Source organism: Dioscorea cayenensis, chromosome 7 (assembly GCF_009730915.1).
Source record: "Dioscorea cayenensis subsp. rotundata cultivar TDr96_F1 chromosome 7, TDr96_F1_v2_PseudoChromosome.rev07_lg8_w22 25.fasta, whole genome shotgun sequence".
Taxonomy (NCBI): domain Eukaryota; kingdom Viridiplantae; phylum Streptophyta; class Magnoliopsida; order Dioscoreales; family Dioscoreaceae; genus Dioscorea; species Dioscorea cayenensis.
This window is the reverse complement of record NC_052477.1, coordinates 6,256,498-6,271,741: the sequence shown is the minus strand read 5'-3', so window position 1 is coordinate 6,271,741 and position 15,244 is coordinate 6,256,498. Positions and strand designations below refer to the sequence as shown.

At 36.0% G+C, this 15,244-nt stretch overlaps 1 protein-coding gene across 1 annotated transcript in view; it reads left to right on the top strand.

Annotated features, from left to right (window-relative positions):
- The window catches only part of LOC120265857 (probable transmembrane GTPase FZO-like, chloroplastic), a 36,497-nt gene that overhangs the window by 20,045 nt on the left and 1,208 nt on the right, over positions 1-15,244 (top strand). The window contains 6 exon segments of the mRNA XM_039273829.1: positions 1,326-1,457; positions 10,160-10,246; positions 10,388-10,828; positions 10,941-11,108; positions 13,029-13,259; positions 14,793-14,908. Of these exon segments, the coding sequence (XP_039129763.1) occupies positions 1,326-1,457; positions 10,160-10,246; positions 10,388-10,828; positions 10,941-11,108; positions 13,029-13,259; positions 14,793-14,908 (1,175 nt within the window).

The following is a 15,244-nucleotide window of genomic DNA, read 5'->3' as shown; positions in this document are numbered from 1 at the left end:
ATTGAATAGAATGATTAGAATCTGTATTAGTTCCAAAGATAATACTTGCTTAATGAAAATTTGGTACCACCCCCACACCGATCATCAAATACTCTGTGGGTTTTTTTTTAATTAATTAATTAATTAATCAGTGGAATGATATAGGTGCCTCGACACAGAGAGATATGAATTTTTACATAAGAGGTTAAGTCTAATTTTTTGGTTCTTAGTGATTGGCTAATTATGTAAAACATCATAATTTGTTGGTAAAAGGAATAATAATAATAATGGTTTGATAAAATAAAGACTACTTGAAAGGTATATTTAGATGCATGAATGACAGTTATATTTGTGGTCAAGCTCAAAGGTTTCACCCAAAATATTGTTCAGAGATACTTTGATTAAATTTATATTCACAATTCATACCATGCTTTTAAAATTGGGAAAATCTAGTCATGAATCAGATAGGTTTCTGACAGAATCTATTGAATTGAGGCAACTCCAGTTTTGGCAATAGTTAAGTCTAATTTAAATGGTTTTGTTCTAATTGGCCAAACGTTTTAGAAATTGAGATTAATTTGGCATTGATACCTATAGGTAGAGAGGCAGGTGGATTTAGTTCATAGAAGGTGGGAAGTGCACTGTAGTGTGTGTGTGTGGCGGTATCAGGAATGTTTGTAGGGGTGCTCTAACTGTAAGAGGTCTCACAGCGTAATGCCTCAAATGTATTTATAAAATCTAATTATCATTTTTTAATACAAATGGGAGTTGAACTTTCAGCACATACATGAAGAAGTTTGTGCTTATGGTGTCATATAGGTCCATACTTTTCCTGGTTTTTTTTTTCATTTAAATTTTTAACAATCCCCATGTATCACTTAAGCAATTGGTGACCATAAAGTATTTTTGGAAATAAACTGACTACCATATCATTTACGGATTTGTTTGAATCACATCTCACAAGTACAGTACTGAGACTCATAATTTGAAACAGTTCCAGGAAAACATACAATTTATGTAATCATAAGCTGCATGCCCTTCCCTTGTAGGAGAGTTGGAAGGCCAATTGCATAACACATGGAAACCCAGGATTTAAGGCTCATGTGTTGCAAGTAAAGGTTGCTTTATCCATAATCTGAAAGAGCGAAAATTATTTCCTTTCTTTACAGGTATTATGTGTACATAATGAGTTTTAACTTACATAATTTGGTGTGATAAGCAAGTTAGCAAGAATTAGGCCTGCTTGTTCTCTCCCTGGTATATGCAAACATCCTCCTTTAGAAGATTTTACAATAGGCTAAAATTCCTTTTTCGTTTTCACTTATATATGTCTTTCTGGTGAGCAGATGAACCTTGTTGACACACCAGGCACAAATGTGATTCTCCAGAGACAGCAACGTCTTACTGAAGAGTTTGTGCCTCGTGCTGACTTAATTCTCTTTGTTTTGTCTTCCGACAGGCCATTGACTGAAAGTGAGGTAAGCTTCTTTTTTTTATTTTTTTATTTTTTTTATAAGATTTTGTCTTTTGTGTTGTTTCAGCAGCACCTTATGATTTCTATCTTCTGAACAATGAAACAAGATAGGATTGTTGCAATGATCATCATGAGTTGTACTTTATGATTTATAACTTTTGCTTATATTTGATTGATATCAACATGCATTGACATCGACAGCTGTGCCCCACCTTTGGACACTTCTGGACCAAGACCCTATTTTTAATAATGGAAGAACTTCATATACCCCTTTTGCTGAGTTCATGTTAGTGTCTTTCAAAGAGCCCAAAAATCAAGATCTTGAATTTGAACTAGATAATGAGGAGAGTAGTACCTAATTAGGTAGAAATTTCTAAAAGCAACTGTTGGAAATATAGTACCACATCGGTTGTGTGATAGAAGTGTAATGGGTTTATATATAGGTATAGGGGTTGAACTACTAAGTCTTGAGACTTTTTGGTATAAGACCCCTAAGCCCATATAGAACCCATATAGGGCCCACTAGTATCAAAAATATAAAATCTAACATGGTATCAGAGAAATATAGTGGAGCCACCGATGTGGTACAAGTCCATGTGTGTATGACCTCCATGTGTGTAGGACCTCTGAGACACAAGTAGTGTACAAGTCCATGTAAACAGACCTCTGGTGCACAAGTCTGTGCAAGTTCGACCGAGTTGAACTTGAGGGAGGGTGTTGGAAATATAGTACCACATCGGTTGTGTGATAGAAGTGTAATGGGTTTATATATAGGTATAGGGGTTGAGTTACTAAGTCTTGAGACTTTTTGGTGTAAGACCCCTAAGCCCATATAGAACCCATATAGGGCCACTAGTATCAAAAATATAAAATCTAACAGCAACTAATGTCTCTTTTTTGTCTTTAAATTGCTTCAGTGGAACGTGATGAGATAAATTATCATTATTTTTTTTTGTCTAGATATACATGATTTTAAATGGATTTAAAATTTCATTTAGTCTATGTACAGTAATATCAATCCTTATGTCAAGAAAATTTATAGTTTGTCATATGACTTTTAGGTGACATGATTGGATGGCTGGTCCTGGTCTATCAAAGAAATCTCTTGCTTTCAACTTGGATGTCATAGTTTTGAGGCAAGGAACTGAAGTTGTGTGTGTTTTAAGTATTTCTAAATTTTGTGGGAATCCTAGGGACGTTGTCCCTTTTAATTTATGGACTAGTTGTGAGGCGCATTAGTGTTACTACTATAATAATTCAAGATGGCTGGTTAGGGTTGAATTCTTAGCTTGTTGTTCATGTGTTAAGAATTTCTTGAAGCTTTTATTGATTAAACTTGATCAAAACAATAGCCCTTAGTGGCCTCTTTAAGCAGAATCAGAAGGTATACCTCATGATTACACATTATTAGGAAAAACACAATCAACCTAAATCAGCCAGGATTATTCCTTAATTACAGGAAGATTTTTCTGATTTGGATTATAATGGCCTGCCATAGATTGGGGAGAATAAAAACAGAAAATATTCCTAAGAATATGCTCCTAATTTACCATAAAGAGACACCTAAATATTCGACCAATTTTGTCTAGCTTTTCCATACTATCTTTCTAGTTGGATGAATGATGTCAATCATACCCAACTTGGAATTCAAGTCTTCAAAACTTGTGTCTAGGTAATACTTTTGTGAATATGTCTGCTGTTTGCTGCTTAGTTGAGACATAGGTGAGCTTGAGTATGCCTTGGTCAATTTTTTCTTTGATAAAGTGTCGATTAATCTCGACATGCTTGTTTTATCATGATGGACCAGATTCCTTGCTATCTCAATGACAGCCTTGTTGTCACTTTGCAACATCATTGGAATTGGATTGAATGCTCTTAGTTCTTCTAGCATCCTCCTAAGCCAAATTCCTACGCAAATCCCATGGCACATTGCTTTGAATTCTGCCTCAGCGCTACTTCTTGCACTACAGCCTGTTTTTTTACTTCTCCAAGTGACCATATTGCCCTAAACATATGTGCAATACCCCGTTATACATATGCGGTCGGTTAAAGAAGCTACCCAATTTGCATCAGGGAAAATGTTTACTCCTCGATTGGTTGATTTTCCATAGAAAAGACTTTTTTCCTAGACTTTGTTTTAGGTATCGTAAAATGTGAAAAACAGCCTCCAAGTGCTTCTTTGTTGGTTGATTCATGTATTTATCCATCATTCCCATATGAAAACTTATATTTGGCTAAGTAAGTGAGAGATAGATTAGTTTTCCCACTAGTCTTTGATATTTTCCTTTGTCTGTCAGACTTGCTTCCTCTTCCATTTCGTGCTTAGGGGGCGTTCATTTCAGGGGAAGTGGGGAGAAGTGAGGGAAGTGGTCTGACTTCCTCCACTTTTGGTGTTCATTTGTCTTGAAGTGGATTTTGAACTAAACCCACTTCAGTATTTTTTTTTTACTGAGTGGGGGACAGTTAGTCAATTTATTAAGACTCATTTCCCCATTTTCAAAATTTTTTTTGAACTCAGAAAATTTCACTCAACACCTAAATTCTCCAATTCTATTCTCACTTTCTGACACCAGAAATGGGGGGAAATTTGGGGAAGCGGGGGGAAGTGATATCACTTCCCTCATTTCATTGAAGTGGCACTTCCCCCATTTCTCCACTTCAGTTCACTTCCCTCGAAATGAACATCCCCTTAGTTGTGGATTCCACAGGAGTGAAGGCTGGTTTGCAGGAACATCCAGAGTATATTTTCATTATGAGACAGATTCCCTGTCGAGTGCGAGCTATTTCCATCCCCATAAAGTATTTGAGTTGTCCCAAGTCTTTGATCTCAAACTTACTAGCCAGTATATTTTTCAAAAGCCTAATTTCTTCTAGGTGATCACCTGTTAGTATGATATCATTGACATAGACTATCATGATAGTTGTTTTTCCTTCATGAGAAAACTTGATAAACATTGTGTGATCTGTTTGGCATTGAGTGAACCCATACCTTTTTACCACTTAGGTTTATTTTTCAGACCATGCCTGAGGTGATTGCTTAAGGCCATGCAATGATTTCTTTCACTTCTTGCGTATCAAGGCCGGGTGGAACTTCCACATTTATTTCTTCTTCAATATCACTGGTTAAGAAGGCACTCTTCATGTCTAGTTGTTGTAATGGCCATTCTAGATTGGCTGTAAGAGAGAAAAGAACACGGATCGAGTTGAGTTTTGCAACAGGAGCAAAAGTCTCCTCGTAATCAATACCATAGGACTGTGTAAAACCCTTGGCGACAAGTCTAGCCTTGAATCGATTTATGCTTCTAGCTGTGTTATACTTAACTGCAAATACCCATTTGCAACTGACTATTTTTTTTTAGGTAGGTATTTCTGTGTACTTCCAAGTATTGTTCTTTTTAAGAGCATTCATTTCCTCAATAATTGTTGCCTTCCATCTAGCCTATTCTAAAGCTTCTTGAATGTTTCTTAATATTTTTATATCACTCAAAGACATAACAAATGCTTTGTATCCAGGAGATAAGTTGTCGTAAGATAACAAGTTTCTAATTGGACATAAAGTGCATGTTCGTTTTTCTTTTTGCATAGCAATTGACAGATCCAAATCATTAATGCAATCAAGGGTACAAGAATCATTATCTTTGTGGCGTTGTGGGCTTGAGGAAGTTTCTTAACAATACTGTGGATGAGTGTAATTTTCAGTCTCTTTTTGTTCTTTTTGCCTTCTAGAATAGAACAATCAGCTTCTTTTCTTTTAGATTCTCTTAGACATTTGGGATGGGAGGAATATGAGGATTGTAGATAGGAGATACTAGAAACAAATTAGGGTTGGATTCATCTGAGCTAGACACAGTAGGAACTAGGTTTGGAGCAATTGGATTAGACACACTAGAAAACACAGACGTATTAGGAACCATAGAACAAAGATGATATTCCTCCATAGAATTCTCCCCTTGAATATCAGATTTGGGGTAGAATGGTTGCTCATCAAAGAATGTAACATCCATGGTGTTATAGAACCTATGACTGGAAAGTAACATTTGTACCCACTTTAATTTGATGAATATCCTAGGAAAATACACTTAATGGACCTAGAGCCAAGCTTGCTACTAGGATGATGAACATGGACAAATGACGTACAACTAAAGATTTTGAGAGTTAAATTAGTCATGAACCGAATGTGAGGATAGATGGTGATGAGAGATTGATATGGAATGGAGTTTGAAATTTTAGGATACAAGAAGGCATTTAATTAATCAAATATATAGCAGTCATTACTCCCCCGCCCGCCATCCTCCTCCTCTCCCCGCGCATGCGAATAGTTTTGGAACAAGAGCTGTCAACATTAAAGAACATGTAACTTTCAACAAGTGTTTATTTTTCTGTTCAGCAATATTGTTTTGTTGTGGCACACAAGAACTAAGGTGAATAATACCATGTTCACTAAGATGTCCCAAGGACGGAATGAAAGAATTCTCTGGCATTACAGTTTTCAGGATTTGGACTTTGGTGCGAAACGACTTTTCAATCATTTTGTGAAAGTTCTGAAAATTTTGTCCTACTTCTGATTTTTTTTTCTTCATTAGAAAGAGCCAAGTGATACGGGTATGATCATCCATGAATGTGACAAACCACCGATGTCTCGAAATATTTTTGATACTTGATGTCCCCCAAATATCACTATGGATCATACAAAAAAAATGAGAGATTTTTTGTATGGATGAATAGGAAAGGAATTTCTCAGATGTTTAGATAATTGACAGACTTGACATTGAAAGAAAGATACACTTTTATCGATCATATTGCGAAACAACTTTTTCAAATATATAAAGCTTGGATGACCTAACCTAAAATGCCATAGCAAAGCCTGATTCACACAAGGTAGAAGAGAATTTAGTGATACAATTAAGATTTTTTGTGAGTTTACTAATAGACAACAAATTATAGTCTAAATTAGGCACAAATAGGAGTGATTTTAGAATGATTTCCTTGGATATGATCATTGAACCAGTCACTTCTTAGTGGGTTCCTGTTGCACAACCGCAAGCGCACGGTTTTTTTTCCAAGTAGTAAATAAGTATCGATCCCACGAGGACCAAGTGTAATTACCAACCTATTGCAACAAGAGGTTATCTAGACAATTAAAAAAAGATGAGAATTAAGAACAACAATAAACAAGGAATGAAACACAATCGATGTGAAGGGACACGGGTCGCTGGATCGTACTTTCAGAGCTAATATAAACTTAGGTTTGGGAACTCACCACAAGGTATAATATGAGCGATGTGTTGGATCTAGGTTATAATTGGGTAGATCTCTTGAAGGGCATTAATCCTAAACTACTTGTCACTCTCTTTCAAGAGATAACAAGTTAGATCTTGATTAGGCTACCTCCTACTTTCGTGGTAGATAAACCTCTTCAAAAACCCGATTAAGTACGATTGATTAAGGCAAAGACCCTCAAGAATTACCTTTCGGTATATTCAGGGTGATTAAAGAGGTTCCAAGACCCAAGTTAACCTCTCAGCCAACCTAGATCTCTAAGATAGCAAGCAATGCTTTCACAATCACAAGCTTTGACACAAATCAGAAATCAACTCAAGAAATCTACCATTAAGCATAAAAGATCCATACAAAAGGTATCAACACATCATACACAAAACACCTTGGGTTAATCCCAAACTTAAGAAAAGTTCTACTCACACACCATCTCAGTTACAAAGAAAAAGATAGAAAGAATAGTAATTCTGCAGAAAGCAGCACAACAAGCAAGCTGAGAGGACTCCCTATGATGTCCACAGGGTTTGATCTTCAATTTTCAGCTCTCCCCTCCTTCTTCAACTTTCTCCAGGTCTTCAAAGCTTCCCTTCTGCCTTTCTAGCCGCCAGCCCCTTTTCCTGACCTTCCTTCCTTCCCTAAAGCCCCTTTATGGTCCTTTTTATAGCCAAAAGATAAAAGCTGGGCCCCAGTCACTTTATGGACCACAGGTACTTCTCGCAGACCACAGATAGGCTGTGTTTCTTCACAGTCTCCAGGTTTCTCAGCCAATTCCAGCTTCCTACAATGAAAACAACTAGAAAAAGTAGATTGTACAAGGAGAAAGGGAAATGACCATAAAAACTAGGAAAAATGCATGAATACTAGCTAAATGCATGATGTTTATAATGCAATTTATATGTGCAACAGTTCCGTCGGCAATTTTGACAAATGTTCCATTTGTGGCAGATTTTAAATCACTAAAGGTTGTAATATTCCCTATTATGTGATCTGATGCTCCTGAATCAACAATCCACTGTATAGGATTTTTCTTTGCGCTTAGAGCAGTATAGGAATTACCTTTTTGTGCCACAGTTGTTGTATTGCCTTCATTAGATTTAAGTGCACTGTAGATTGTGTTTTGCAACATTTTTCTTAAGGCTTCTATTTACTATTGGTTGAATGGGTTGGTTCCTTAAGATTTTTGATTTTTAGTTGCTGCGACATTCCCGTGGCTTGCTTGAAATGATCGAGTGGAAGAAGGTTGCCAATTTGCTGGTTTACCATGCATTTTCCAACGCGCTTCCTTTGTATGCCCTGCTATTTGCAGTGATCACACCATGGACAGTTGCCTCACCTTTGGGTTGTATTAATGCCATATTGATTTTTCTGTCCTCCACGGAAAGAGTTCAAGAATTGTTCCTTTACTACAAGGGCAGATCCTTCTAGATTTGAATGTCCTGCCATCGTTCATCGTTCCCAGCATTACCTTTCTCTGAGTCTTCTTCCTCCTCATTTCTGCAAAGGCCTCACAGACACTAGGTATAGGTTTGGTGCTGAGAATTCATCCACGAACCTCATGAAGAGCCTGAGTTAGCCCCAATAAAAACTTGTAAATCCTTTACTTCTTTTGGATCTGCTTATATTGTTTGCCATCCGCAACGCATATCCATGAGACATTATCCACGATATCCAATTGTTGCCAGCACTACATTAATTGGTTGAAATATTCTGTGACCGATGACTCTCCCTACCTCAGATTGCCTAGGATTCCCTTAATTTCAAACACAGCAAAAGTATTGTCTTTGTTTGAGTACGTGTCATGGGCTGCTTCCCATATTTCTTTTGATGTCTTGTAATACATGAGGCTTTCACCTGTCTTATTGGCCATGGAGTTTAGCAGCCAGGACATCATGAGGTTATTTTCCACCTTCCAAGTTCGATAGGCAGGACTGTCCTTTTGTTGTTGAACTGCAACGTTGGTAAGATAATCTTCCTTTCCTTTCCCGCACACCAAAATCATTACAGATTGAGACCACAAATTGAAATCATGGCCATTAAGCTTGTGCCCAGTAATTGGCATCAAGCTATTTTCTAAGATATTGGTTGAAAGAGGGGTTGACCATTTGGTCGGAGTTTAGGTTGGATGTGCCACTCTCGAATTCACTCGCCGTGGCAGATTTGATGAATTTTATCATCTAAGTGTGGCAATAGACATGAAGAAGAGAAATGGTTTAGACTTTCTCTGATACCATGAAGAATTTCTTTTAGTTTTTACTGATTAAACTTGATCAAAACAATAGCCTTACTGGCTATTTAAGCAGAACCAGGGGGCATACCTCATGATTACACATTATTAGGAAAAACACATTCAATCTAAATCAGCCAGGATTATTTCCTTGACTAGAGGAAAATTTTCCTAATTTGGATTATGATGGCCTGCCATAGATTGGGGAGAATAAAAATAGAAAATATTCCTAAGAATCTGCTCCTAATTCACCATAAAAAGACACCTAAATATCCGACCAATTTTGTCCAGCTTTTCCACAATGCATTATCATAAAACAGAGACTTATAGTACATTTTTTGGAATATCAAAACATAGGCAGGGACATTAGGAAACATAGAAAGCCTATATGTATATATATATATATATATAGATATGTTTTAATTTTTTAACCTTTATTTTACGTCAACAGCTCTATAGTGCCCATTTATGTTACAATATTTAATACAAAATTTATTTGTTTCAAGGAGTATGTTATTCTACATTTGTGAGTATGATTTGGAGTTTGTGATAGGTGTGTTTTTATCTGGGTAGCAAGCAAAATTTTCCTTGAATTGGGCTGACAATGGATAAACCATTCACAATCATATCCCGTCCATGAGAACAGAAATGAAGATACATAAATTCAATCAATGAAAAGGACCCCTTGTTCATCCCTTTAGTGCCATTATTTCTTACATCAGTACTTGTCATAGTACATACCTCGTCCTTCCTGAACACATTATCATGGGATACTCTCTTTAAGCCATCCCATTGTCAAGGTGGTTGTGATTTCTACCTATCTCTCATTTCTAATTTATTGAAACTTATAGCAGGGAATCATGGGCCCTGAGAAACATGGAATGTAAAGTGGGACACTAAATGTTTTCTAATTCTTTCACGGGTGATTTTCATGTCTTTCTTCATGTTCAGTGAATTCTTCACGAGATTTCTGTGATCTTTTTCTGGTAATTTTTCTTTTCTAATAAGAGGTCATATGCATAATAGTTTTGCATTGTTTTTATCAGCGCTTGTGGGACTTCTAATTGTCTATTTTGATTTTAGTCTTGTGGCCTGATGATTGTGTTGAGATTATTAATCATCTCCTGAATTTTTTCAGGTACAAGTTTAGCAATGACTTCATTGGTATAAGTTTTTTAATTGTTGGCTTTTCAATATTTTTTCAGGTGTCATTTCTTTTGTATACACAGCAGTGGAAGAAAAAAGTTGTATTTGTTTTAAATAAGATGGATCTCTACCGAAGTACCAGTGAGGTTTAAGTTGTAAATTACTCGTAGTTTCTGCTTATGTTTTGCAGTTATTGCCTTTTCATGGAATCCAATTATATCTGTATAATTTTTTCTATTTTCTGTTTTCGTTTGTCTCTGGTTAATTCTTATTCTGATTGATTTTAGCTTGAGGAGGCTTCTTCTTTTATCAAAGAGAACACGAAGAAGATCCTTAATTCAGAAGATATAGGATTATATCCGGTATCTGCTCGCGCTGCACTCGATGCAAAACTTTTTGCACTCTATTATGATGGGAGAAACTTTGAGGAACTTTTGTCGAATGATCCACGGTGGTTGACCAGTGGATTTGATGAGCTAGAGAAGTATCTATTTAGCTTTCTGGATGGATCAACACATGCTGGATCAGAAAGGTTGATGCTAAAGCTTAAAACACCAATGGCTATTGCTGATCGTCTGCTACATTCATGTGAAGTGTCAGTAAAGCAGGAACTTGAAAATGCCAGTCAAGACTTGGTCTCTATTAAGGAAGCTGTCACTAGTGTAAAAGAGTGTGCCGTGAAATTGGCAAGTGAGAGCATATTATGGAGGAAACAGGCTTTGTCATTGGTATGTTTCTTTGCTGTTTCTTTGCCACCTAGTTTGCATTCATGAATATGCAAACAGTGAGTTAACTATTATGAAATCTATTTTGATATGATTAAGTGTTGAACTTTTGCAGGTAGATAAAGCAAAATCACGTGTGATTGAGCTTGTTGAATCCACACTTCAGCTCTCAAAGGTTGATCTTATTTCTACATATGGTTTTAAAGGTGAAAGGTCTGGTTCAATTCCTGCCACTTCAGTTGTTCAAAATGATATTATTGGCCCTGCTGTTTCTGATGCACAAGTAATTTTTTTGTCTTTTCTAACACATTTTTTTTTCAAATGCAATTTTGTTTATTTATTCTATTTCCTTTTGGTTATTTCTTCATGCGTGTACTGCTTGTGCTTTTTTTTTAAAAAAAATTAAATTGTATATACTCTTCTGAGCTAGTAATTTTGATGCTGATAATCATTAGCAGTTCAATTAAAAGTACTTTGACAAATAATAAAAAGCATAAGTTAGTAATGCATGAAAATCCTGGAAGAGTAGGTCATCAAAGGCATAATATTCTTGCAATCAAATTCCAAACCTAGAAGTAAGTCACTAAAAAAGTTTGATGTGATTTATCCTGCTGTTGAGAGCTTGACCAGCTAAATCATCTGCTTGGATATAACAGATCATTGGATCTATTGTTTTGATGGCAACTTTAATCTCTATGTGAAACCATAATTTCATCTTGACTTTCCGTTGAATTTGCAAAAGCAGCAGAATGCAAGTTTCATTTTTAATCAAAATTGCCATGTGGTAATGGTTCCATTATTTTCCTAATCCTTTTTGTTTATCCTTTTAAAATTTTTGTAGTTCACCATGTGCTCCATGACTGCATTATGGAATAAAGTTTGATGAAAAGGGCATTTGAGGGAAATAAAGTCAGTATTTTTACGAGTTAATAAGCAAAAATCCAAAAAAGAATGGCAGGAGGAGCGCCATATCCCGGCAATGAATTCCAAGCCGAAACATGAACTCACTAAAAAATTTTGATGCGATCCAACCATCTCTTGATAGTTTGATTAGCACAATCATCTATAATTAGCTATAGCAGATTATAGGAAACTTTGTTTTGACCACAACTTTAATCTCTGTGCTAAATTATGAACATGTTTTGACTTTTTGTAGAACTTGCAAGCGGTGTTATGAAGTTTTCTTTTTGAATTAAATTAGCCATACAAAAATAGTTGCAACAATGTCCTATTTTGTCCGTCTATCCTTTTAAGTTTTAGCTCTCCATCTGTTCCTTGACTACCTTACTATAAAAGGTCATTCTGTTAACACAAGCAAGCAATGAATAGTGACACCAAAGAAACCTGGAAGAAGAATTTAAGGGAAAAGGTGATCTCTATCCTCCTGCCATCACAGAGTGTACATTCTTCTTTGTTAGTTTAGGTGATTATGACCGCATCCCATCCAAAAGTGGAGTTTTTTTTTCCCTTTCACACATTGGCTTACTATTATGCTGACTCTTGCCTCTGATTCTTCCCTTTAATTTATGTGCTTGAGAGAGTTATTTTAGCTCTCCATCTGTTCCTTGACTACCTTACTATAAAAGGTCATTCTGTTAACACAAGCAAGCAATGAATAGTGACACCAAAGAAACCTGGAAGAAAGAAATTAAGGGAAAAGGTGATCTCTATCCTCCTGCCATCACACAGTGTACATTCTTCTTTGTTAATTTAGGTGATTATGACCGCATCCCATCCAAAAGTGGAGTTTTTGTCTCTTTCACACATTGGCTTACTATTATGCTGACTCTTGCCTCTGATTCTTCCCTTTAATTTATGTGCTTGAGAGAGTTATTTATTTATTTATTTATTTTTGGCCATTGTTGGTATACTTGTCATGCATTGCACGTGTTATACAATTCTTTAACTTGGGTTATTTATTTATTGATTATTTATTTTTATTGGTTTTCTTAGGGGTTTGTAAACTTACAAACTCTAATCTTTTATTCTTAGAAGTTAAGTATATTTTTGGATGACTAGATTTAATCATTTTCTGTATGAGCCAATTCCTTGCTGTTGGATCATATTCATCAGTTTTTGGCAGTGATTTTTTTACAACTTGGTTTAACTCATGGTTTTATTAATTTCTTGTCTATAAGCATTTTTGCCACACTCCTGTTGTATGGTTTGAGTTGTTAACTCGTCCTGTTTTTAATTTATCAAGGGACTACTAGGGGAGTACTCAATGTGGTTACAATCCCAAACTGCTAAAGAAGGGAAGTTGTACATTGAGTTTTTTGACCAAAAATGGCAGGCATTCATTAACGAAATGAATTGTGTGCATCTGGACACTTACTTAATTCTTGATAAAGGAGATGAACAAAGCATTAAAGTGGTGGAGAACTTTAGTGCTAGCGCTGCTGCTAGGCTTTTTGAACAAGAAATTCGTGAAGCGGTTGGTATTTCATTTTGTGGAATTTTATTTCTCTTGCCCAATCTCATTATGCTCTTTATTTATTTATTTATTTATTTTACATGTTCTACATGGTCTTCTGCTTCATCTGTATTCTCTGCAGACACCTAACTTAATTCCTTGACGCAAATTTCGTCCACTACTCAGAGTGAAGATGCTCCTTGTTTTAGCTTCTTGTTTGGTTCTACTGTTTTGTACATGCTAGCTTGTTTAATATGTTAATCATAGTTTTCTGATTTGAAAAGTTTATTATCATGGTATTGATTGTTATTAATACAATCAGCATTGTTCCTCTTACCATAGCTATGTATGTAAAATTAACTTAATACAAAATTCTCAGTAATTGACATGTGGTCAAAAGAATTCAAATCGAGAACCCTGGCGCGTATTTGTTACCAAGCAACTGCAAGCCAAAGAGCATTGCTTTTCAGGACTGCTTTAGATATTAACTGTGTGTCCTGGTTTTTAACTTCTTGAGCACTGGTTTGTGCTAATTGTATATTTGATCAAGAACTTGAGTTGTATATAGCACACCCAAAGGACCATTCTCGTTGATACTGGTTCTATCTTTATGGCTGATCATGCCTTGGTGATAAGGATTATCATTCTTGTTGATATTTTTAATGTATTCCAGTTATGCAAATAGGATTATTTTAAGGCTATTCTCATAAATTTCCTGACTTTCGAAGGGCTATATGTACAATACTTAAAAGTGTATGGAGCATATGCAAATATTGCTCCCATCCATCACAAATGACAAAGGATACGCCAGGTGATTAAGGTCAGCGGTCATTCAAAAAGCACATGTAACTGCAACATACCTTAAATAATGAATAACTCCTTGTGCTTGAATATCATCAACAATAATTCGCATACCTTTGTTCCTATCTGATGCATAGAGAGTAAATGGCATGGTTGATTTGCATTAATATTTAAAATTTCAACAATTAGTCTTTCTTTCATGGCTCTGCTGCAGAGGTGCAAATTAGTAAGAGGAGTCAAAGTACCAAAAGAATATATAATGTCTTTTAATGTATTGTTGATAAAGTTTACCGCATAAAATACATTTTAGGCCTCAGATTTTCTTATCAGAAGATCCTTCTTAATCCTCACTGGTTATCTGTAGTTCATTTAGCCATGCCAGTTGAAGTTGGCGCATCCAATGTGCTGACTTCTGTTTGTCCCAACCAATCTTCACACTAGAGCCTGAAGCAAGTTGGTCTACTCACATTCCTACAGGAAATAGCCAAGTTGGTATCCCTGACATCTGATGTGGGCAACTTAGGGCCATTTTCTTTCTATAAGTTGAGTATGGCCATTTCCCTTATTATTTCAAAGCTGTGGCTAAAAGGAAACTTTCCTTAAAAATTGGCAAAACATGCACCAGTCCATTTGGTTTGAAAGGCTTTCTTCTGCAATTTTTCATTCCAATTCTCATTAATCAGTTATCGATGCAAATGCTGCACCTTTAGCCATTTAACTATGGTTGCATTGATGTCATCACAATTGCTCCAGGTTTTAGGAACTTTTGGAGGGCTTGGAGCTGCTGGACTTTCTGCTTCTCTTCTAACATCTGTCTTGCCAACGACATTGGAAGATCTTCTTGCTCTTGCCTTCTGTTCTGCTGGCGGGTATGAAGTTCAATTTTTTGCGCGTTCTTTCTTTTCATTATACTCTATATGGCCTTTATGTTCCTTTTTCGTGAACTTCAGTGAACATATAATGAATTGGCTTCAATACTCAAACAACTAGGTGGAGAGATTACATAGTTTTCTTTACTTGTACACAGAGGAGAGCATAATACTTATTTTGTGTTTCACATCTATTTTCATTTAGGAATTTGTTTTGGCAGAGTTAATGGCTTGCTCCGCTTTTGGTAGGTCTTCTGTCACCTATACCCTGATTCTTCAAGTTGTCTTGCCACTCTCCCAATATTTTGACCTGTTTACGCTAGTTTTAATCACTTG